At 51.4% G+C, this 24,535-nt stretch overlaps 3 protein-coding genes across 11 annotated transcripts in view; 2 read left to right on the top strand and 1 right to left on the bottom strand.

Annotated features, from left to right (window-relative positions):
• Positions 1-464: 464 nt before the first annotated feature.
• Positions 465-21,052, bottom strand: MFSD13A (major facilitator superfamily domain containing 13A). 7 transcript variants are annotated; one of them, XM_032313557.1, is made up of 9 exons: positions 13,153-13,240; positions 5,791-6,036; positions 5,271-5,353; positions 4,276-4,728; positions 4,020-4,143; positions 3,299-3,395; positions 2,647-2,818; positions 2,372-2,565; positions 465-1,294 (listed from the first exon to the last, which is right to left on the bottom strand). In XM_032313557.1, the coding sequence occupies exons 2-9, from the start codon at positions 5,956-5,958 to the stop codon at positions 1,032-1,034; spliced, it is 1,554 nt and encodes a 517-aa protein (XP_032169448.1). In that variant the 5' UTR covers positions 5,959-6,036; positions 13,153-13,240; the 3' UTR covers positions 465-1,031. The 7 variants fall into 7 exon arrangements, with proteins under 7 accessions (XP_032169448.1, XP_032169447.1, XP_032169444.1 ...); XM_032313556.1 differs by lacking the exon at positions 13,153-13,240 and adding an exon at positions 20,964-21,052 and having other exon boundaries at positions 2,372-2,818; XM_032313553.1 differs by lacking the exon at positions 5,271-5,353 and having other exon boundaries at positions 13,153-13,352.
• Positions 20,046-24,535, top strand: part of C14H10orf95 (chromosome 14 C10orf95 homolog) — a 7,768-nt gene continuing 3,278 nt past the window's right edge. For 2 of the 3 annotated variants that reach the window (XM_032313568.1, XM_032313567.1), the window contains exon 1: positions 20,046-21,160. In XM_032313568.1, the coding sequence (XP_032169459.1) occupies positions 20,472-21,131 (660 nt within the window). In that variant the 5' untranslated portion in view covers positions 20,046-20,471 and the 3' untranslated portion in view covers positions 21,132-21,160. Of the gene's footprint in view, positions 21,161-24,535 lie in introns of those variants that run through there. The other variant, XM_032313566.1, reaches the window with a different exon arrangement.
• The window catches only part of CUEDC2 (CUE domain containing 2), a 15,928-nt gene continuing 12,455 nt past the window's right edge, over positions 21,063-24,535 (top strand). Inside the window, exon 1 of the mRNA XM_032313565.1 lies at positions 21,063-21,160. The gene's annotated coding sequence lies outside the window, so the exon portion shown is untranslated. The remainder of the gene's footprint in view (positions 21,161-24,535) is intronic.

Here is a 24,535-nt window from a genome sequence, read left to right as displayed (position 1 = left end):
GTTGAGAAACACTGGCCTAGAGCACGGGTGTTCAATCCCAGCTGCACAGTAAAATCATGGAGTTTTCCAAAACCTTCCTTGCCTAGGCCATAGCCCAGAGCCCATGACATCAGAATCTTGGGGAACAGAATTCAAGACATCAGCATTTTTGAAAGCTCCCATTGACTCCAGGGTTGAAGACCTCAGTTTTGGAAGCAGCTGCTTTTCCTCACTCCCCATGCCTGACAGTGGTGTATGGGAAATGCACCAGGACATGACCACAGACCTGCAAGTCCTTCTGCCCCCAGATGCTCATGCAGCTACTGGTCTGCACACCCTCCCTGCTACCTCAGTGACTCTGATAAGGGTGTCCCTCTACCCCCACCAACTCATCTACAGAAAAATGTTCTCCGGGTGCTTTGCCTATTAAGAGGAATTCTGTTTCCAACCCCACCAACCCACCACTCCTGCACGTAGCACAGACCTCAGGAACAGAAATGACTGACTTTAATCAGTCTGCGATGACATGAACCTCTTTGAGAGGTCAGATAGGAGTGGGGAAGCCCTGCAGCAGCTGGGGCACAATACTTCAGGCACAACTGAAGAGGAGAGGTCAGAGAAACCACTGGAAAGGTAGAGGGAGGGGGCGGTGGGACTCACAGCGTCCCCTGAGTGGTGAAAGTGGCTTCGGAGCCTACACAGCACCAGCCCCAGCCAGGTGGTTGGACAGGCCTCCATGCCCTACAGCAAACCCATGTGATCGCAGACAGCCCCTTCCCTTCTTGGTCCTCCTCTTCCTCCTGCCCCACGGCAGGGAAGCAGGTCCCTGAGCACATACAGCCCAGCTCTTGTCCAAGCTGGGTCAGACAGCCAAGCCAGAACTTAGACCTCAGTGATGCTCCTGGCTCAGCCTCAAAGGCTCCCATTCTGCCATCTGTCCTCCAGGCTGTGGCCCAGGGAGGCAGAGGAGCAGGACGAGGTCCTGGCAAAAGTGGCTCCTGCCCAGGCCTGTGACAGCGTCCTCAGCAGGGTGGCCTTGCTGTGCCTGCATCTCACACCATCTTAACATCCAGGGTCTGGGCCCGTGATAGGTTCTGGCGCTGGGCTTTGACCATGTGCAGGCGTCTCCCGTGCAGTGTGAACTGGGACCAAGTGAACAGCTGCAGCAGGGCACAGGTGATGGGCACCAGCACCAGCAGGTAGAAGCAGCCCTGGCGGAGTGTGGGGGCCTGGGCTGGGGCCGGGGCCGGGGGCTCTGGCCAGGGCTGGGCACTCCCCACAGGGGTCAGTGGGGGCTGCTGGAAGAGATCATGACCTAGGGTGAGAGAGCGTGCAGAAAGAACAGGATCAGCCCCAGTCTCCTCCAAGGTCCCCAGTGCCACATCTCAAGTGACACACACGCATGCTAAACCACAACTCACTTCTTCCCCCAAACTTGCCTCACCCTGCGCTTCCCTTCTGGGTGACTGGCACCACCATCCACCCCATAAGCACAAAGCCTTCCTCAATTCTTCAAAATGGAGTCCCCAGCAATTCTTACTCCCCAGCAGTCAGTCCTTCCCCTCCCCCCAATTCCAAAACACACCCCACACCCAGACACTTTCTTCCAGCGACCCTGGCACTGCCAGCTCCAAGCTTCCATGGCCTCTGCCACCACCTCCCCATAGCTCATTCTCCATACTGCTGTCAGGGCGAACTTTAAAAAACAGACCAGACCATGTCACTGCCCTGCTAGACCATGTCACTACTGCCCTGGCAACAGTTTCTCTTCACACTGAGAATCAACTCCAAACCCTGTGCTGACAGACAGAGTTCCCTGCTGCCCAGCCTCGTCTCCAGCCACTCCTGATACCTCGGTCCTCTGTATTTGGCCCCCTCCCTGTCCGGGATTCACTGAGATCTTTCTAGACCCAATTCTTGTCATTCAGTCCACATCCTGGGTGTCATCTCCGCAAGGAGGCCTTCCTGGACCACACACTAAGTAGCTTCTCAGTCACACTGCCTATGTTGCCATCGCTTTTCCCAATACCGTCGCTCTTGTCTTGTTTGGCTCTTTATCACCAACCCCACCCATCCTTCTAACCAGAATGTAAGTTCCAGGAAGGCAAAGACCACTGTCACCTCCCTAAAGGGACTTGGTGCCGCTCCTGGCAGAGAAAGTATTCTATACATGCTTGTTGAATGAATGAATGAACTATTGAAACATGGGAAGTACTGGACATTCAGTTTCTCTCTCTACCTGGGCAGTGGTGGAGGAGGTGTGGACCAGGCACAGCTTGTTGGCCAGTTGCCATTCTCTCCCCATGACTGGACCCAGCTTGTCAGCTGCTGTGCCAGGTAAGCTCTGAACCCTGGAACCTCAAGAGCCCCGTGCCAGTCCCAAGGCCCTCACCTGTGTAGAAGCACAGCAGCCAGGTGCCCAGCAGTGGGGCAAAGGTCTGGCCCGGCTTGGTCACCAGGGCCACCATGCCAAAGAGAAGAGCTGAGGCCGCCTGCTTGCGGCGGTTCAGGACCAGGTCCTCATCCACCAGGTCAGTGACCACCAGGGTCAGCAGCTTACAGGTGCCCTCCGTGAAGACGCGGTTGCTGCCAACGAAGAAAGGGGGAGGCAAGGATGACCAGGTGGAGCGGAGGTGGAGGGGGTGAGGGAGGGCAGCGCAGGCATACCTGGCAATGAAGAGGCAGAGGAGGCCGGGGCGGTCGGGGCCAGCCAACAGCATGAGCAGGCTCAGGCCCAGCTTGAGCAGGAAGAGCCCCCGCACCACGGCGTAGACGCCCCAGCGCCGGCACAAGGGCAGGAAGTAGAGGTTGTTGAGGTGGGGGGCCACATAGGAGATGCCTGGACAGAAGGGCGCAGCCTTGTCAGGGGGCGCTGCCAGCGCACATGCCCGCCGCGGGTGTCAGAGCGGGCACGGACGGAACCCCCCCGACATGCCGGGCTCTGCGCCACGAGCTTCACGTCCACTTATTTAATCCTCTCCACCCTTCAGGATCAGTCCTGTAATTGCCCCTGCCTCACAGATGGTAAGTGGAGGCCCAAAGAGACTAAAGAAAACACACCCAAGGACGCACAGTGAACAAGCAGTCAAGAGGCGCCCCCAAGCCTGTCAGCCGCGCTGTGAGGGGCGCCATCACCGAGACCACAGCGGCCACACCCTCCTCGCACCGCAACCGGCTCCCACCCCCTCCTCCCACCGCTGAGCGGGAGGCTGGAGGCAGAGGCAGGGACCCCGCCCCCCACCCCTGCACCCCTGCGAGCTGCGCCTGCAGCTGGGCGGCAAGCTTCGGGCCTTCCAGCCTGCCTGCGGCACCCACTCACCCAACAGGAAGGAGCCCGTGGAGAGGGAGATGTGGTCTGACAACAGATGCTCCAGGAAGAGGGGGAAGAAGTTGCTGTTGAAGTGGCAGTGAAAGACCTGCAACCCAATGGCCCGTGAGGAGGCTGCTGGGCTGGAGGGGAGCTGGGAGCAGGCCGGAAGCCGACCGGGGAGTGCCCAGAGCAAGAGCAGACTTTCACCCCATGTCCCTCCCCACAGAACATGCCAGAATAAAACCCAACACCAGATTCCTGTTGCTCATCTAATTTTGCTAAAAGGTAGAAGGAATGATTAAAACTGTCAAATTGAATGATTAAGTTTTTTTCTCTTTAATTGATAACACTTTTGTAAAACAAGCTTGTTGGTATAAACACCATCTATTTCTGAATTTAGCTAGCTTACATGCTACAGGTGTTTCAGGCACGGCATTTAGTGTTTTAAAAAGATTGTCACAGAGTTCCCCAGGGGCACCTCTTTATCACAGCTTCCTTTTGCAGGTGAAGACGCAGCTGCCCTGAGAGACAGACCTGCCTAAGGTCACACAGGGAGTGAGGACTTCTGATGGTCCTAGAATCCAGGCCTTTCAACGAACAGACCTGTGTTCCAGCTAACAAATCACCCAGCAGTGCTCACATGAGGCCCAGGTTTTAAGGCGCCTGCTCCCCTGAGTGAGGCACATCCTGGCTGTCGGTGGGGGGTTGGGGGGGGATGCTGCTCCCATACCTGCACCAGGTCCATGCCCACGAACCATAGGAAGTTCCGGTGACGTGCCAGCTGCTGGAGGTACTGGCCCAGAGTGATGCTGCCTGCATCCTGGCAGCCTGTGAGCAGCTCCTCTCCGCACAGGCTACAGGGCACAGGGGAGTCACCCATGGCCTGGGGCTGGGCCAGAGCCATCTGCCACCCCCAGGCAGCCGCCCATGCCCCAGGGGACTCTGTGTGCTGCGGGGAACCCAGGGCGCTAGGCCAGGCCACTCACCCGCCATCCGCAGCCAGGGCTGGGCACTCTGGCTGCCTGCCAGCTGCCTCAACCTGCCGCCTAAGCAGCTGTGTGGCCCCCACAAAGCCGAGCCCAGAGCCAGTGGCCAGTGCCACGCAGAAGGCGCGGAAGGAAGAGAAATCTTCCTTGTTCCAGAAGGCATAGGAGGCAAAGACAGAGAGGGAGCCAGCTGCACTGAAGAGGGAGCAGTAGAAGTTGAGGTGGGTACGGTCGTGCGCAGAGAGGGCCAGGTCAGCCAGCAAGGCATGATGATGCAGGTCCACGAGTGTCAGGAAGCCATCATAGAGGCATAGGCACAGCAAGAACTGCAGGCCAGCTGGGGCCCAGGGCACCCAGAATGCCAGGAATGAGAGTGCCAGCAGCGGCCCATGCCAGCCCAGGGCCCGCACCCGTGCCAGCACCACGGCCCTTGAGGAGAGCCCAGTGCCCGACCTGCCAAGGAGAGGAGGAAAGGTGGGAGTGGCTCTTACCAATTTGGCTAGCCCCAGTTCCCCCTCTGCCCAGGCCCCAAAGGGAGGACAGAGGCCCAGAGTATGAAACTCACACCAGAGTGAGCCCACTGAGCCCCGTGTCCTCAGCCTCTGACTTAGGAAGCAAAAGAGGTATACTTTCTCATCTGCTCTCTTGTGAGCCTGCCAGGGCTGATGGCCAAGGGGTGGTGGGATACCTATTTCTCAGGGTTTGGCTCAAGCAGGGATGGAGTCAAGATAATTGCCAGAAGCAGCAGAGAGGGTCTGCTATACAGCTCCCAGTTCTGAGGACCTGACAAGCCAAGCTGGGGTAAATCTCTCCCCAGGTGAACAAGGCAACAGTTAGTCAAGGCCACTTCTCCCACTTGCCTGACCTTGGGAAGGGAGGGAGTTGGCCCAAAGCTGAAAATGCTCTCCCTTTCTCTCCCCACCCCAAACACAGGCACCCTTGGGGAGGGGTCGGGCGGGATAGGACCCGCTGTGAGCCATCCCCAGGACACAAACCGGGGCTGAGAGCTGAGGAAGTGACGGTCACTCAGCCAGCCGAAGAGGGGGTCGTTGAGGCTGTTCCAGAGGAGAAACACCGTCTGTGGGCAGAGGGGAGACGGGGCAGGTGGGCTCTAGGCAGCCTCTTCTCCAGAGTTTTCCCTACCCAGCCTGTTCGCCACCCCTCAAAGGTGAGCCCCGCTTTCCTGCCTGCAAACCTTTGCTCAGGGCAGTCCCTCTGCTAAAACCCACTCCACCAGCCACTGCCCCCATCAGACGCTCACCCACCCAGGGAAAATTTATCCAGCTGACAAGTTAACCTATGTGAATACATTTTGTCATATATGTGAATATTTAGAACCATGCCAGGCTCAGAGGACAGGGGCCAGGAGAAGGAGGAGTCAACACCTCCAGCTCCAGCTTTTCTTACTAGATCGCGGTGGGCAATCTGGCCTGCCCCATGCTCTGGACTGGGTGGGACCTAGCCCTGCGATCTGCCCAGCTCTGCGCCCCCCCACCACCCCCAGTGCTGGCCTACCTCTCCAACCCAGAAGGCAGCTTTGTTGATCTTGTACACTGAGACAAAGGTGTCCACATAGTAAAGCAGGAACACATTGTGCAGGATAGAGATGAAGAGGGCCAGGGAGCCATAGACCACAGCAGTAGGAAGGCCCAGCATCCAGGCCTGGAGCCTGCCCAGCCCCATGGCTGCCAGCTTGGCGTCAGCCCCAGCAACACCGAGGAGCGCTCACATCCTTCAAGAGCAGTCTGGCCATCCTTGTCCCTGGGGGAGAAGGAGCCAGTTAGCTGCAGGGATCAGAGCCAGCTCTGCTCCTAACCCCAGACCTCTGAATCATTTAAAAACTCATTTCCGGGGGTGGCTGTGTGGCTCAGTCGGTTGAGCATCTGCCTTTGGCTTGGGTTACGATCTCAGGGTGCTGGGATTGAGACTCCCGTCTAGCTCCCTGTTCAGTGGGAAGTCTGCTGTTTTTTCGTCCCCCTACACTCTACGACCACTGCCGCCCCCCGCCCCAGCTCATGGAATCTTAAAGAAGAAAAAAAACCCACAACCTCATTTCCACTGGGAGAAAGTTTGTACATAAAACAAAGCTAGAGATTCATCAATAACATAACAACTGAAACAGTGCTGGTCTGGATACCACTATCTGAGTTAACCCAAGAAAACTGATAAAAGCATGGGAAAAAAAGGCAGGCATCCAACAAGTTCGAAGCCAGGTCATGGGCTTAGGACACTGTGCTCAGTATTTTCTTTCATCTACACTATCTTATCACAAAAACCTTAACAATCTGGACATGCCAGCTGTGAGTCTGGGCACAAAATGCCCCTATAACCTCAGGCAAGCTACTTAACGTGGGCCTCAGTTTCCTCTTCTGTAAAAGGGAAAGAAGGATGATCATGCCTACTCTGCAGAGGAATATAAAGATCAAGGGAGGTAACTCAGGGAAAGTGCTTGATAAATGGATGGTGGTGGTGTCATGATTTATATTTATATAAATATAATGATATATATTTATAAAATCCCTACAAAATTTATGGCACTCGTACAATGTGAAAAGAGAGCAATGCCAAGCTCAGAGATGTTAAGTAACTTGCCCAATGTCATACAGCAAAAAAGTAGGAGATTTTTCTGGTTCTGAAGTCTGCCACTTGACCTTCTAAATCAGGTTCCTATGCACTGCTGGGTAGATCAGAGAGTGTTGCTGTGATGTCAGGTTCCCACAGATATATAAGAGTGATAGAATCCACAACCGCTCACACACTTTGATTCTGGAAATCCCACCTCAAGAAATGAACCCCAAAGGAACATGTACAAAGACATTCAAGGCAGCAATGGTAATAAACAGCAAAAAGCTGGACATGGCCCAACAATGCAATAAAGGGACTGGCTCAGCAAGGCAGATGCTCCCCAGAGAAGGCAAGCCTATGGGCCACCTCAACACATAGATGAGAAATTCAAGAACCTGTTATGGGAAAAGAGTGAACCAAGCACAGTGGGGGTGCCTGGCTGCCAACTGGTCTGACTTGTACACAGAGGCTGGGCAGACAAACAGAGGCTGGACAGACAAACATGAGAGGGAAGGAAATAAAAGTCAGATCTTTATTAGAGCAGGCCTTCTTAAACTGGAAAGTGCTTTCAAGTTATGTGAGCAATTCATCAGAATGCAGATTTTGACTCAGGAGGTCTGGGGAGGAATCAGCTTCTGCACTTTGAAAGGGGTGCCCAGGTGGCAACCGCGGGGCCATGACCGCAGTTTAGGCAGTGAGGCATTGAATCTTTTTTTAGATTCAAAGCTTTCATCCTCTTTTCAGAAAAATAACCCTGTGTCTGACCCCCAGAGGGAAGCTAAGAGGATTTCCTTCTCTCCAGTTCCCCATTGTGAGTTAAATCATACCCCCCAAAAGAGATATGCTCAAACCCTAACCTCTAGCACCTGTAAGTGTGAGCTTATTTGGAACCAGGATCTGGGCAGATGTAACCAAGTTAAGATGAGATCATAGTGAATTGGGGTGGGCCCTTACAGGGACATGGAAATTTAGACACAGAGACAGACACATCCAGAAGGAAGGTGGCTATGTGAGGACAGAGGCAGAAAGTGGAATGATGTAGCTAGAAGCCAAGGAGTGCAAGGACTGCAGGCAACCACCAGAAGCTAGGAGGAAGCAAGGAAGGATTCTTCCTTAGAGTCTCCAGAGGGAGCGTGACCAGCTGGAGTTGTTTCGGACCCTGAGACAACACATTTTGGTTGTTTTAAGCTACCCAGTTTGTGGTAATCTGTTCCAGCAGCCCTAGGAAACTCACACATACCCTTGGGGGCTGTTCCTCTCTGAGTCCTTGTAACACCATGCCTGACCATGTGTGCGATCTACATGTTAGTGTATGCACGCATGCACATGCACATACAGATACACACAGCTGAAACTTCTGCTTCCCATCACAGTCAGGCCCTGGAGAGCCAACTTCAGCCCCAGTCTAACAGCAGTGACTCCCAGGACCTGTCCTTGCCCCATGACCCACGAAGGCTCCCACTCTGTGCCCACTCTTCTAGGGCCTCTGCCCAGCCCAGCCTTCCCTGGGTCTTCAAGCCACCCTCTCCTGTAGCCAGGCCTTTGTCCTTGGTAGTGCCCCTGCTGGAAACAGCCTCCCCTCTCCCCATCCTTCAAGAGCCAGCACTGTGTCCAGACTCTCTCCAGCCCCTTACAGATGCCTCCTGCCACAGTATCACAGACTCTCCTGCCTGCCCCCACAACAACCTGACTGTGAGGTTTCTCAGGTCAGAGCCTGTCTGTCCTCCATCTCCTTCGGGGAGGGTGGACTGGACACGACCACTCTCTGATAGAAAAACAGGCTGAGTAGGGGGGAAAAGAAGGGAATCTCAGGGTCTTTCAGGCTCAATGGAAAATGAGGGCAATTGCTCAAGAGATCCAACCTGGTGCCCGTCTATGCCTAGTGCTGGGGAATGAGCAAAGGAGAAGTAGCTGGAGCAACCGGAAACTAGAAACCAGCCACTAAGTCTGTGAGAGACTCTCCCCGGCTACAGTGATCCTACCTTGCCCCAAAGCAGGACGATGGCCAGCTATGCCTCTTCCTGGAACCCTTGAGCCCCTGAAGGAACATTTGGTGGGAAGTACTTTTTCCCCCATAGCTTTATAGAGGTATAGCTGACACACAAGGATCAGCACATATGCAAAGTATACGTCTGATCAGTTTTAATACATATATGTGTTAATACATATATGTACCTGGAAAACCATCACAACAGTGGAGACCATGAACATACCCATCACCATAGAAGTTTCCCTGGAACTTTCTAAGGAACATAGTGGAAAGAAAACAGAATTAGGGGCCTCTTAAGTCCTGACTGCACCATTTACTACCTGTGTGACCTGGAGGAATTTGCTTAACCTCTCTATGTCTGTTTCTTGATCTGCAATATGGCACCAACCTTTCTAGGACTATTGTTAACAATCAAGGGGAAAGTACTCTCAAACACTTAGCACATGAGTGCAGTGGACATTCAAACTTCAGAGATTACTGCTATGGAAACTTTCAGACCTTCCAAACCCACCACACAAGGATAGGGTGAGTAATAATCTAAAGGTGTTTGGGGGGCTGCAAAGCTATCTGTTGCAATCCTTTTTTTAAAAATATATATTTTATTTATTTATTTGACAGAGATCACAAGTAGGTAGAGAGAGAGGAGGAAGTAGGCTCCCCGTGGAGCAGAGAGCCCGATGTGGGGCTTGATCCCAGGACCCTGAGATCATGACCTGAGCCGAAGGCAGAGACTTTAACCCACTGAGCCACCCAGGCACCCCTGTTGCTATCCTTAACCTAGCTCACTTTCTCAGACTCCCCAGGGCCTTTCAGACCCCCACCCCTGCCTCACCTCCAAAGCCTTTGTCCAAAGGGAATGAAGCCTCCCAGGCCCCCAGCTGGATGACCAGTGACCTACCCTGGAGGCTGGAGAAGGTGAGTCCTGGAGGCAAGTCCCCAGCCTCCACCAGCTGGCTCCCTGCACCCCTGCTGGGGTAACAGCAGAAAACCTCAGAGGTGGTGACATGGGAAGGGTGTTACTTTTGCCATCAGGAGAGGCTGGGCTTAAATTTCACCTGCACTTCCTACTAAGAATGTAACCTCAGGCAAGTCACTTAACCTGTTTGAGCCTCGGTTTCCTCACCTGTGGAATGGGAATAATAACGCCCATCCTTTAAAGGAAAGCAGGCAGGACTAAACTAATGCCCAGGAGCCCAGAGCACTGTTACACAGAAGATGTTCAGAAACTGGCTTTTTCTCGGGCTCACTCATAAAAGATCGGAGTAAGAGCAGGGGAATAGCCTGGTAATCCGGCCCCTTCCCACGGTAAGGGAATTCGAGAGAGAAGACAGGGCACACAAGGCTAAATCAAAAGAGGAGAGTCTACAAGTAGCAAGAACACACGCACAGTTCAGGAGAGCTAGATACAGGCCCCCACCACAGCCAGAGGCGGGGTGCGGGGGCGGGGAGCGGGGGCGGGGGGTGCCAAAGCAACCTGTCCAGGTAAGCCTCTGCCCAGGAGAGGGTGCTGGGGGAGGAGTGTGGAGGGTCACTGCAGCCATTTATCTTCTACATTCTGCTCCTCCCTCAGGAAATGCCTACCCCTACTCATCCTCCTACCCTCAATAAGCCCCAGCAGAAAATAGCAACCCTGCCTCTCCAGGGGAGGAACAGCTTGGAACCCACACCAACCTAGTTGCATAACCTGGGTGAAATACCCTGTAAGCCAGCCAACTCCACCCCCACCTTGGCACCTGGCAGAAGAGCCTGGTGGAGGTCCCCAGAGCCCACGCTCGTGCTGGGATGGTCCCAGTTATGTGGTTTTGAGCCAGCATTTCCTTTCCCCTGACCCTTGGTCTCCTCATTTATAAAGAGGAGATGTTGCCAACCTTTTGGATTGCTGTGGGGCTGAAACAAAAGGTACACAAAGCACCAAGCACAGTGCCTGCCACATAGGAGATCCTCGATAAGCAGTAGCTACTGTTATTCTTTTCCCTGTCTCTGGAGTTTGGTTTCATGACCTTTAAAGGGTTTCAGTCAGTGTCCCCCTCTGTCAAATCCACAACTGAAGTGGTCTCTCCAGCACCCAACATGGACGGACACCTCTCGCTGCCTGGTACATCCTGCCATCCCTCATATTCTCTTTTAAATGCCACCTCCACACCTTTGTTCATGCTGTCCCCTCCATCTAAAACACCCTAGATGTAGCTACATATCATTTCTTACGCATCTGGGTAGGCCTGGCTTTTACCTCCATCATCAAGAATCCTTACAACTCTTGTTACTACTTCCATCTCATTTTATAAACAAAGAAACCAAGGCTCTAAAGATTAAATAAATCACAGAGCTATTAGGAGCTGGGGCAAAGATTCAAAACTGGTGTTTTTGACTAAAAAACCTCAGCATTTCTCATGTCACTATGCCCAACCCCACCACCATCTTATCAAATCCTGCTGATTCAAGGCCCATTTCAGTGGCACAAGACTTCCTGAGTACACCCAGGCAGGTGTTCTCTCCCATTTCAGATCCCTTGGCTCCTTGATCAGGATCCAAATGCCTCCCTTAGCCCTCCTCCAGCACCCAAGCTCTGTAAGAGCAGCACCAGGTCAGACACCAGTTTTCTACTCCCTGCTTCCACCAGGCTCCTTCAGCACACAGTAGGTGCTCAGTTAATGCCTGCTGAGTCAGTGTGCCCCCAAAGGCCAACAGGGGTATCCCCAGAACTAGGGAGAAGCAGCAGCCCTAGGATTGCCACCCCCAAATCCCACTGTGCCCCTCAGCTCTGCTTGGCTATGAGAGTCAGAAGAGGCAACCAGGGGAACCTTGATATGCCCTGCTGAATACAACACATATAGCAAGGCAACAGGTGCACAAAGAGGAAGAGTGATGACAAAAAGTTACATTTATTAACCTTGTACCATGTGCTAAGGAAAGCAGATACAGTATGGAAAGAGAGCTCAGGGCAAGGAGGTAGAGAGACACCAGATCAGAAAGGGTTTTGTAAATCACACATAAGATTCTTTCCTGAGGACAATGGAAGGGGGGCACTGGGCAGCTGCTGAGGTGACAGAACCAGATCTGTTTGGAAGGAGTCCCCTGGCATAAAAACTCTCTCTTGACCCATCAGGCTTCTGGAAGATAAAGAACTAGAAAGGATGGGAACAGTAGCATCTCCTTGATTTCTGAACCAACCGATAGTGGCTGGGAGCTGGTGGATTTTGGTGGAGGAAACCAAGAATGCCAGACTGGGCCCCTAGAGTGAGGGGCATCAGGAGGGTGGGTGTTGATTCCCTTCAAAAGGACTAATGACTGTATGTGAAGCAGTATAGTGTAAAGGGGGAAAAGCTACTAATAAGCATAATTTGGAGTTGCGAGCCCTGAGTCAAGTCTGAACATCATCACTACTAACTAGCCGTCTGAGTTTATTCCTACATCTATGAGGCAGGAGAAAATAATTCCATTCTCTACCTGTCCTCAGGAGTATCAAATGAAATTGAAAGGTGTAACACCCTGCACAAATATTAGGTGTGTCCTTTTCTCAACAAGCGGCTGACCTCTCAATTGTCTGCTGCCTCTCCTGTTTCACACCTGCCTTGCCCTTCCCCCTGCCCAGCCTCCCTCCCCACAGCAGAGTCCAGTCCTGGCAGGGGGTGCGGGGTGGGGGTGGCACCCTCCATTCCAAATACTAATAGGTCTATCCTCCTCACGCTGGAAATGAAATTTCGCCTCACTGGGGGGTGGGACCCTCCTCCTCTCCCAGGGCACTGGAGGGTCAGCGACTTCACCCTGGGACCACCAGCCCCTCCCAAGCCACCAAGGAGTCTGGGGCTAACCCAGGGGCTCTTTACGCAACAACTGGCGCTGAAACATGTGGTTCTCCAGCCTCTCTGTACGTTAAAATCACCTGAGGAGTTGCTCAATACCAAGGCCCGGGCCTCACCCCTGACCAATTAATTGGAATTTTCAGGGATGGGGCCCAGCGTCAGTGTTCTTTTAAATCTCCCCAAGTGGTTCTACTAGGCCACCAGGGGTAAGGGCCATTGTGTTCATGAAATGGATCCCGGCCCGAGGCATCCCGCGACCCCAGACCCCCGAGGAGCCCTTTTTCAAGGATTCCACCCTTGAGCCCAAGTTTCTCCCATCCTGCCCCAAGGGCTCTCCCAACCCACAACCTGATCACCTCAGGGACACCCCCACCCCGCGCGCGCGCCTCGGCAGACAGCCCCTAGGACTCCCAGAGCAGACAGCATTCCTGTCCCCGTCGGGTCCGTCCTTTGCGTCTGACTGGCCCCCAGTCCGGCCCGCTCCTGTCCCCGCGCCCGGGCGGCGTACCAGCCCCTCACCAATATCGCGGCAGGCGAAGCCTAATCCTGCGGCTGCCTGGAGCCAGGTGCGAGTCAGTGCGCCTGCGCGCGCCCGGCCGGCAGCTTCCCCAGCCTCTCCCCCCGCCCCCTGCCGGCGATTGGCTCCGCGCGGCTCCCGGGACCGCGCCCCGGCAGGTGCCCGCGCCCAAGGCTGCCGCAGCCATATTTGTCACGGGCGCGTGCCCGTGGGGACCGAGAAGAAAACGTAGATGCTGGCAAGAAGAGAGCAGATGGCCTGGATTCCTGACGGCTCACCCCCCACCCCCTTCACCTCTATAGTTGCTTAAAGTCCATTTCAGTTAAAATCAACAAGGCTTTTCTGAGTGCTCCCCTCTCTCTCCCTGTCCTTCCTTAGTATTAATTCGCAGAGTGAAGAGAGCACAGCACCTTCTTACGAGCCATGTGGTCTGACTAGATGCACAGCTGGGCGGATGAAAGGACGACAGTGGCGCAACCTGGGACTCCCTGATGCTGGAATGTGAGCCCCTCGAGAGTGGACAGCCCCAGCTTAATGTGGAGGCGCTGGGGCTCAGGCCACAGGCGCCGGTCCCAGGAGAGCTACCATGCAACCCAACCTCCTCGAGTTAAAAATAAGAATAATAAAGTAAAAGGAGTACCGAGCTCTCGCTGTGTGCCCTGTACTGTGTTAAGCACTCTGCATCCATTAACTTGTAGTCCTCACACCATCTCTGGGAGGCAGGTGCTATTATCCCCATTTTACAGAGGAGGAAACAGGTTCAGAGAGATTCAATGACTTTCCTACAAGCAAGAGGCCCAGCTGGAACCAAGCTCTCCTGACTCTCAGAACAGGAGTCTTTCCTCTTCCTACCCCTGCCAAGGGCCTCAAAGTCAAGATTTATTTTGCTTAATCCAGTCTGGTGAGGATATCCCATGTCTTTTCACAATAGGCCTGAAAGCCTGGTTAGTTTTCCAGGCAACCAAACAGCACACACTTCAGACCTCCTGTTTTCTAACCCTGGGTTATGGGGCAATGAGTATGGGCTTTAGCTTCCCAGGACCTGGGGCCTGGTCCCCTAGTTCCACTTCTTTGTTAAGGGAACTTCCTTTTATGAGCCTCTGTTTTATGCCTTAGAAGAATTTTGTAGGCATTAGTTAAGAAATGGGAGTGTTAAGAATTTTGCCAGCTTTTGGTCATTATGCTTTTGTTGATGGTTGTCAACAGGAAAATCATCCTCTTCCTCCTGCCTGACAACTTGGCAAAGGGCCCACCTACAGCAAATGGTCCAACACTAGAGCCCTCATAAGCAGGGATTGGAGTCTGTCCAACCAGTTCCTGTGGTGCCCCAGCAGTCCTGTGAACTTTGCTCCCAGCATCCACCACTTTTCTCCCCATCTTTTTCACCATCATTTCTCCCCAATCCTGCCCCCTCAGACCCTCTTCTTACCTCCTATGTCCCCCTGAAGCCACATTCAGACCTTGCCCCTTCAGACACTCCTCTTCTTACCTCCTATATCCCCCTGAAGCCACATCATTTCTCTTCTGGACTTCAACCAATTTCTGGAATCCCTCCTGCTCCAGAAAGCCCTCATGACTAAAAGGAAGTTGACCATTATTCCCCCATCCCAACCCGTTGTTCCCATCTATGTTTTCCTGGCTGAGAATATAAGGCTGGAAACCCAGCATTCAGCATGTTGTCTGGCACACGAGGACCTCCATAAATTGAGTAAAGGAGTTCTCCTGCCTTTCCATTTCTGACCAGCATGTGCCTTTGTTGCAAAACAACCTTGACTCTTTACTTGGCCCTCCAGTCCAGTGGGAAAACAGGGGAACGGAAAGGGCTGCGAAGGAGCCAGAAATGAATGTAACCCATTGGGAAAACTTCGGCCCCTACGTTGCACTTGATGTCTCATGGTTACACTGAGGCTCCTCACCCCCCTGATTTTTTCTTTTTTTAAAGATTTTATTTATCTATCTTTCTATTTATTTATTTGATAGAGAGAAAGCATGAGAGAGCACAAACAGGGAGCAGCAGAGGAAGAGAGAGAAGCAGCTCCCTTCCAAACAAAGAGTCCAAAGAGGAGCTCAATCCCAAGGACTCTGGGATCATGACCTGAGGCCAAGGCAAACATTCAACCAACTAAGCCACCCAGACGCCCCCTCATTCCTCTAATTTTATAGACAACGTAGCAATGTAATGGTGCTTGTGCCAGCACCAGGACTGGGTCTTGATTATCTCCAATCTTCCTTCCTGATTGCCAGCCACAGAGCTAACTGGGAAGGGACCTAAGATGCAACTGGGGCATATCATCTGCCTAACTTCTTGAGTCATATCAGAGTCCCTAGATTGTGGGACAAATAGATACATAAACAGTCTTTCTCCTCGAAATTCTCTCCTCCCTCGGCTTCTGACCTCTCTGATCTAGGTTCCATCATGTTCTCCTCCTATTAAACAACTCCTCCTCAGTTCCCAGGGCACGTTTTTTCCCAGGGGCTTTCTAAAATCAAAGGACAGGTCCCCCAAGTTTCTATTCTCTTTTTTTAAAAGATTTTATTTATTTGAGGAGTGGCTCAGTCCTTTGGTATTGTGATCCCCGAGTCCTGTGATAGAGCCCCACATTGGGCTCCCTGCAGGATAGGAGGCCTGCTTCTCCCTCTCCTACTCCCCCTGCTTGTGTTCCCTCTCTTATTGTGTCCCTTTCAGTCAAATAAATAAAATCTTTTTTTAAATAAATTTTATTTGAGAGAGAGAGAGAGAGAGAAAGCACGAGGTTGGGGGGCTGGAGCAGAGGGTTGGGGAGAAGCAGACTCCCCACTGAGCAGGGAGCTGGATGAACAGATGGACGGATGGATGTGGGGCTCGATCCTGGGACTCCAGGATCATGACCTGAACTGAAGGCAGATGCTACCAACTGAGCCACCCAGGCACCACCCTGCAAGTTTCCATTTTCAAAACTCTTCTCATTTATTCACTCAAACTTGTCAGGTCATGGGCTATCTGGGGTAAAAGGGACTTCCAACACAAGACTGCTGCCTTTAAAAGGTGTTAAGTGGAACCCAACAAAGTGGCAGCCATGACAACGTAGTGAGGTGCGGGTCAGGTCAGGTAGCAGCTGTTTCAGTCCTTCACCTACTACTTTTCACTTCATGACTACCCCACCTCCCATCTCCAGCCTGAATATAAAACCACCTGCCCGACAGTTCCCCAAACGAACTCCCTGACTGCACCATTTCCTCAACTTCCAATCACCTGCAAGAGTTTTTTTTTGTTTTTTGTTTTTATTCTCCAGGCTTGCCTTGACTACCCACCCAGGCAACTAAGCCAAACCTCTATTCTACCCACTCCACCCAGGCAGTTATATGGGGTCAATTCTTGGTGTATCTGCTCCCATCTCTTTTCCATTCCCAGCTCCTGCTTTGGTTGTCAGTTTTCCTGGGCTCATGTGAGAACCTCCTCCAAGACTAGCTTCCAGTCTCTCTCACCAATCTATCCTCTACTTTGCCAACAGGAGAGCCTCTGATCATAGGGTTCGCAAATCAAAAACTACGCAGGTTGCTGCATTTTGAAATTTTTCATGAAATGCTGGGGAAAACACTCAGGGTGTAGTGGAGATGCAAACAACAGAAGACTCCACCCCACAGTGTGATAACCCAAACTTTTCATTTTCTGAGGACGCAGGTGATGGTGCTTTGTAATTAAAAACATAAACTTATTTCATTGTCTTCTGTAGTTAAATTTATATGAAGTAAACACAACTGGTGTGTGAAAAGAAAAAAGACTCCATTCAAACCAGATTAAGAAAGAAAGGAATTTATGGGGTGGGGTGGGGAGGAAGCATTGGAGGAAGGTAGTCAAAAGGTAAAGTTCCAGAACTACTAGGTATGTAATACACATGATGATTATGAGTATCTGGAAGTTGTTAAGTAGACCCTAAGAGTTCTCATCACATGGGAAAAATTTTTATCTGTAAGATAATGGATATTAACAAAACTTAATGTGTTAATCATTTCATCATATACCTAAGTAAAATCATTTGCTGTATACCTTAGACCTATACAATCGTGTATGTCAATTATATCTCAATAAAATTGGACATTTAAATGATGTCATCAGGACTTAATTTCTCTTTCTGTCCCTTGGTTCCACTTCTTCTGTGTCTCCATGCTCCGATAGGCCTTCACCTCTCCACCCAGACTATATTCTTTCAGATTTCTGTCCAGGGGAAAGAATGCACTTCCCTCCACCCCAAGAAAACAAAGTCCTGGGCCTGGCTCTCACTGACCAGTTGAGTCACCTGGCTACTCTCAACCAATCCTTACAGCCAGAGGGATTGCAGTGCAGTGATCTAGCCATAAATCACCCATAACTTTAAGGACAGAGTATGGCCAACTCCCCCAGTACCACTTCATTGAGTACATAAGGTATGGGACCCCCCAAATCTAGAAGCTGTTACTACAATCAGGATGAATGTTGAAAAACTCACAGTTTGGTCCTTATTTTTCCCATTTTACCTGAACCAACCCCCGACCAGCAGAGGTCTTCAGCAAGCATATAGGGACCGATTATTAAAGTACAGGCTTCTCGGGACACCTGGGTGTCTCAGTTGGTTAAGTGGCTGCCTTCAGCTCAGGTCATGATCCCAGCGTCCTGGGATCGAGTCCCATGTCGAGCTCCTTGCTCAGCAGGGAGCCTGCTTCTCCCTCTGCCTGCCATCTGTCTGCCTGTACTCTCTCTCTCTCTCTGACAAATAAATAAATAAAATCTTAAAAACAAACAAACAAACGAACAAACAAAACACAGGCTTCTCACCCTCCCAGCCTCCAACTTGAGCTTGCTCTCACACGCTCCCCACCTCCCACCCAGGTGTGACCAGATCCCCGTGTGGGAGGAAGAGGAGAAAGGGGCCAGTTCCACAGGGCCCACGATTGAGCTCCAGGCCTGGGTGAGGTGAGTCTATAGGCAGTCTTGGACATTCCTCAAGTGCTGAGATTTGGAGAAGACAAAGTTATAAACAGGAAGGGGGAGGTATATTAATTTCCTATTGGCACTGTAACAAATTACCAAAATCCTAGCTACTTAAAACAATACAAATTAATTATCTTACAGTTTTGGTGGTTAGAAGTCTGCCTCATTAACTAAAATCAGGGTGCTGACAGAACTGCGTTCCTTTCTGAAGGTTCTAGGGAAGAATCCATTTCCTTGTGTTTTTCAGCTTCCAAAGGCTGCCAGCATTCCTTAGCTTATGACCCCCTTTCATCTTCGAAGCCAGCAACAGCTGGTTCACTCTCATATAACATCACTCTGACTCTTCTGCCTCCCTCTTCCACATTTAAAGACACCTGTAATTACACTGGATCTATCCAGATAATCCAAGATAATCTCATTTTGGACAGCTAATTCACAACCTTAATACTATCTACAACCTCAGTTCCCCCTTGCATGTAAGGTAACATATTTGCAGGTTGGCAGGGATTAGGTTGTGGACATCTTGGGGGTGGACACCTCCCCCAACAAAGACCACTTTGTCCTGAGACTAGTTCCTGGAGTGCACAGAGGGTGAGGCTCCCTCTTGGAGCTCTGGGGTAGGGAGTGTCAGGTAGATACCCAATTCCAGTATCTATCTTCACCAGGCCAATGGCCCAAGACTTGAGAGAGCAGCTCAGCCAGGAATATAAAAGTGTGACATCATCAAGGCGAGTGCAGAACTTCCAGAGGGTAGCTGGCCTTTGAGGGGCAACTGAAAACTTAAGAGGAGGGGGTTAATGGTGGTGCTTCCTGAGTCAAGATAAGAGGAAGAAGAAAAGTATGATGGTCCAGCAGCCCAGCACCTGGGAGACGGTATCAGTTTTAAGTATCCAGTAACTACCACCCGGGCTTGCAGCCAGAATGGGCTGGAGCTTAGACAGGGCTTCACCCAAGAAAGGGCTTCACACCAGAAAGATTGCTGGCTTCACCCAAGCAGGGTGGGCTTTGGCCTTAGTTGGACTGGGTTCAAATCCCATTGTGCTACCTAGACTGTGTAAACCTGGGAAAAGTGGCCTGACTTCTCTGAGCCTCTGGTTCCTTATCAATTAGATGAAAATGATGTCACCATGTTCATCACATGGCTATTAATTAGTTCTTGGGGCGCCTGGGTGGCTCAGCTGTTAGGCATCTGCCTTTGGCTCAGGTCATGATCCTGGGGTCCAAGGATCAAGCCCTGCTTTAGGTTCCCTGCTCCGCTTCTCCCTCCCCCACCCCCCTTGCCTGTTTCCCTCTCTAGCTGTCAAATAAATAAATAAATTTAATTAACTAATTAAATAAAAAGAATTAGTCCTTATGTAACATTCTAGAGGGGGAGAATTGGACACAGAGTGAAAGAAGTCCCAGCATGGATTGGCTATTAAGCTAATTACCAATCACGAATCTTGAGATAAGGTTGAATTTTGTTCTTACCATAACTAGCTGTGTGAGTTTGGGCTAGATACTTAACCCGCATAACCTACAACACTGAGAGTGTTTTCTAGTCACATAATACATTTACTGTATACCAAATCTGAGGTAAGCAGCTTTCTCCTACATTAAGTGGGGGAAAATATTAGTACCTCCTTCCTAGGGCTGATGTAAACCTAAAGTTAGACGCTCATAAACAACATCATTCAGTGCCTGGTGTAGGAGCTTCACTCAAATGTTAGGATAATTCAACCCATTTGGAAGGGCTGGGAGCATGGGGTGTGGGGAACAGGTGGCTAACTGATTGGAAAGGGCACCAAGACAGCCTCAGTGATGTAGGAGTGGGGGCATCCCTGAGCACAAGCCTCACCTTCTGGGTCAGGCAGTGACCCAGTGTAGATACAGGTTGGCTGGCTTCTGGCCAGCAAAATGTGTTTCCCTTTGCCTGGAAACCAGGAGGTGTGGCGGAGGCAGGGCATGGAGGGTAACAGAGCCACTGAACAGTGGTGAAGTGGAGCCTGCTCTGGACTTCTCTGGCTCCCCCAAAGGCTGGGGACCAGCATTTGGGACCAGCTACCCCTGGGCTGAAGGAAACGAGTGAGGAACCACCTGGGAAGAACACTTCAGGACTGAAGGCTTGAAAAGGCCTTGGGTCCTACGGCCTACTGAGAGCCTGGGTTTCGTCCCAGCCCTGGGACAAGAGGTGAGGTGGAAGCTGAATGCCTTAGGAAGAGTTCCCCTCAAACCATCAGGTGCTGCACATGGGCTCCTGCTGTGAACCAGAGCCCTGGGTTACTAAGCCCCAGGGATGGGTGGTGGAGACAAAACAAAGAGTATCCATACACACTCCCACCCTAGGTATGGACCAGGCTGCAGTAAAAATGCCCGCCGCTTGAGCTTCAGACCATGTATTCGTACAGCTGCCTGGCTTCCAAGGAGGGCGTCTGGCCTCCGCTGCAGCCCCTCACCTACACCTACCTGCCCAGCCCTCTGCTGCTGCCCCCCATCCACGCCCATAGCTTCTACAGCTGGCCCCCAAGCCTGAGCGCAGGCGAGTGGCCGGCTCCGCGGGAATACCACTGCTTCCACGGCCCACGCGCGCCCCTGGCGGCCGCGCTGCCCTCGTGGGCCTTCCAGCAGGCCTACGCCGCGGCCCTGCTCCCGCCTTTCCCGGCGCCCGGCTACCTGGGGCCATCTCTACAAGGGCCCGCGGGGGAGGAGACGGCGGCTGCCCCGCGCTGGGCGCAGTGGCCCGAAGGCGGCAGCCTGCAGGCCGAACTGCGTTGGGGCCGCGTGGAGCGCGCGCTGGGCCCGCGCCTAGAATTGCCGGACGTGGTGCGCCGGGAACTCCGGCGCGTGTACGGCACGTACCCGCGCACCGACGTGCGCGTCACCTACCGCGGCGGCGAGTTCCTGCTTCAGGCCACGCCGCGCGTCCCCGAGCCCGAGTACCGTGTGCAGAGGCGCGTGCTGCGGCCGCCCGCCAGCAGCGGTAGCGCCGACAGCAGCCCCGCCGCGGAAGTGGCAGAACGTGGACGCGGGAGGAAGAGGAAAGGCCGGAGCTGAGGACGCCGCGGGGCCCGGCGGCCGGCCCGGTGAGCACGCGCGTGCCTCTCTTCTTCCCTTCGCCCGTCGGCGCCGGCCCGCTGAGGACACCTCCACGGTGCGCTGGCGCTGGGTGCACCTGTCACCTCGCTTTTTGCCTTTTTGGTTTTTTTCTTCTTCTAATTTTTATTTTTTTTTTATTTTGACCAAGCCTGCACGCCGCCCACCTGCTGCACTTCCCTGGTTTCTCTCACGATATTGCTGGATAGCGGGGGAAGGGCGAGAAGAGATCAAGAACATCTCGGGGTGGATGTCCTGTTTCTCTTCCTTCCATCCGGACTTGGGAAACCTGGTTGTGGGGCGGAAGAAGGGCGCGGACCCTTTGTTTCGTCTCTCCCTACTCCCTATTTTAGAATCCTGCCCTGCGCCAGGCCCCCCCCCCACTTTCCCTTTCCCCCTCCTCCGCCTAACACAGCTCCCCTAATTGCCCAAGTTCCTGCCCAAGCTGAGGGCCCACCTATCCGCAGGTTGTAGTGAAAAGTAAATAAATGAATGAAGTTAAGTGCATGCTGCGAGATCACTTTTCTGTTTGGGGTGGGTGGGGGTGTTCCTCATCTCGCTAATGTGAGGCTTACCTCCCCTGCTTCGGGAAGAGCCGGTGTGCCTCCCCACACCAGGGCTGAGCTCCCTGCTTCGCAGAGTGTAGGACCATAGGCTTTCTAGGCCCTGCGGCCTACTACTTGCCCTGACCCACCACCCTGGGAGAGATTCTGCGGGCATAAGCTCTTTTGTTGAAGCCTGGGTGGTAGACGTGGCTGGGGAAGGAATGGCTAAGACATAGACTTAGGGCTGCTACTGACATTTTCTCGTCGTGTAACTGGGCTTTCTGAGCCTCAGTTTCTTCATCTGTAAAAATCAACCCACCCTACCCGGAAAATTCAATTTCCACCCTACCCGGAATATTGAAATTTAAGATGAATGTCACTTCTTGTCTCCTAATTTTTTTTTTTTAAGATTTTATTTACTTATTTGTCAGAGAGAGAGAGAGCACAAGCAGGCAGAGTGGCAGGCAGAGACAGAGAGAAACAGGCTCCCCACTCAGCAAGGACCCTCATGTGGGACTTGAACCCAGGACCCTGGGATCATGACCTGAAGGCAGCCGCTTAACCAACTGAGCCACCCAGGTGTCCCTTGTCTCCTAATTTTTACTAACAGTCTTTAACAGGCTGAATTTGCAGTATTCCAGGAGTTTGCTGGAGAGTTAGGTCACTAATCCAATTTTAAGATTGGGTCTGGCAGAACTCCAAATCTGATGCCCAGGCTCCAAATGTGGCTCCTTATGGAATTGCTTTTACTGAATTTCCATTTGTTGGATAGCCAACAGCTGCCTGGGTATGCAGGTATGTTATTGAAGTCGTACACCCCTTGACTGAATACTGCTATATTTATGAACCTCATGGAAGGGTTCTTAAGCCTCACCATTTGGGAAGACTTGTTTCTCCTGATGAATGGTTTACTTTTATTTTGGAAGCACCAAGAATCTCATAACTCATATTTTTCTTTTCGCCCTGGCTTCTAGAGAGCTCAAAGCCAAATTTGCTTAACATCTTTTGTGTAAAGCCTGGATCCTCATCAGACACCCCTAGTTTCATCTTATATTCCTTTTTTTTTTTTTTTTAATTATAAAAACACAGGGAGTTGGTGTAGTATAATGGGTCTGCCATGTGACCTTAGGTAAATCGCTTAATGTCCCTGAATTGCAAATGAGGTGATAGTATTAGGACCTCTATCTCAAGAGGGTTTTTTTTTTTTTTTTTTTTTTTTTTTTTTTAAGATTTGTCAGCACAAGCAGGGGGAGCTGTGGCAGAGGGAGAAACAGGCTCCTCTGAGCAAGGAGACTGATGTTGGACTCGATCCCAGGACCCTGGGATCATGACCTGAGCCACAGGCACACGCTTAACAGTCTGAGCCACCCAGGCATCCTTTAGCTCATGAGGTTACTGAGAAGATGCCATGAGATGCTGCCTACAAAATGTTTACTACAGTGCCTAGCATGTACTAAATAATCAAATGTTAGTGTTTGTTTTTAAAAAATTGGGGGGTGCCTGGGTGGCTCAGTGGATTAAAGCCTCTGCCTTTATTTAGCTCAGGTCATGATCCCATGGGGTCCTGGGATAGAGCCCCACATCTGGCTCTCTGCTCAGCAGGGAGCCTGCTTCCCTTCCTCTCTCTGCCTGACTCTCTGCCTACTTGTGATCTCTGTCAAATAACTAAATAAATAAATCTTTAAAAAATAAAATTTAAAAAAGTAAAAAAAATTGTTGGGTGTCTGGGTTGAGGCACCCCAACATTTGGTTGAGCATCCTACTCTTGATTTCAGCTCAGGTCATGATCTGGGGGTGAGGGTGGTTCTGAGGTCTCTCCATGCTCAGCGGGGAGTCTGCTTTTCTCCCTTCTCTTGGCCCTCCCCCCATTTGTGCACTGCTCTCTCTCATATACATAAATAAGTCTTTAAAAAAATAAAAAATAGGGGCGCCTGGGTGGCTCAGTGGGTTAAGCCTCTGCCTTCAGCTCAGGTCATGATCCCAGGGTCCTGGGATCGAGTCCCGCATCAGGCTCTCTGCTCAGCAAGGAGCCTGCTTCCTCCTCTCTCTCTCTGCCTGCCTCTCTGCCTACTTGTGATATCCTTTGTCAAATAAAAAAAATAATAATAATAAAAAATAATAATAAATAAATAAATAAATAAATAATATAGCTTGCTATACAGAAATACATAAAATAGGAAGTTAAAATCTTTTTAATATCCTTATCCCCAAATGATGAGTAGTGCCTAAGCTGTTATTTTTCCTATTTTTTTATGTGCACATAATATTAATTATATAAAAGGAATTACACTGTTTTACCTGTTACATTTTACTGTAAGTGTATTTCAGACATCATTCCATGCCAGTGTGCATGGAGTTACCTCACTTTTCAGCAGCCACCCAACATTCTATAACGTGGATTTTTTTCAGTTTTTAGCTATTGAAAGTCCATCCAACAAATTTCTTGAGGGCCTATTATTTGCCAGGAACTGTTCTAGGCCCTGGGGATACAGTAGTGAATGAGACAACATGGAAGTTCCAGCCCTTATGGAGCTCGCATTTTAGGGGGAGAAATAGAGATGGGACAACAGGCTAATAGATAAAGGCAAATTGTTATAAATACTACAGCAGGAATGAGAGGCTGAGATGGGAAAGGCGAGTGCAGCACTGGAACTTAGAATAAGGTAAACAGGGAGGCTTTCTGAGGAGGTGACATTTAAATTGAGATCTAAAGAATCTGACAAAGCTAGCTGTGCAAAAAGAAGGGTGAGGAAGAAGCTAGGCAGAGGACATGGTGGGTACAAAAGCCCTAAGGAATGAAAGTTACCTTCATTCCTTCAG

Source organism: Mustela erminea, chromosome 14, assembly GCF_009829155.1.
Source record: "Mustela erminea isolate mMusErm1 chromosome 14, mMusErm1.Pri, whole genome shotgun sequence".
NCBI classification, from domain to species: domain Eukaryota; kingdom Metazoa; phylum Chordata; class Mammalia; order Carnivora; family Mustelidae; genus Mustela; species Mustela erminea.
Note: the sequence above shows the minus strand (reverse complement) of the source record. Positions and strands in the feature narration are given on the sequence as shown.

Excerpts from the sequence above, each read along its gene's own strand:
- MFSD13A (XM_032313552.1), bottom strand. The coding sequence starts at position 13,337 with ATGGCTGCGGCAGCCTTGGGCGCGGGCACCTGCCGGGGCGCGGTCCCG. Across the intron at positions 4,144-4,275 it reads GCCCTGGCTGCGGATGGCGG|CCTGTGCGGAGAGGAGCTGC; the intron begins GTGAGTGGCCTG and ends TGTGCCCTGTAG. Across the intron at positions 1,295-2,371 it reads GCTGCTGTGCTTCTACACAG|GTCATGATCTCTTCCAGCAG; the intron begins GTGAGGGCCTTG and ends CTCTCACCCTAG.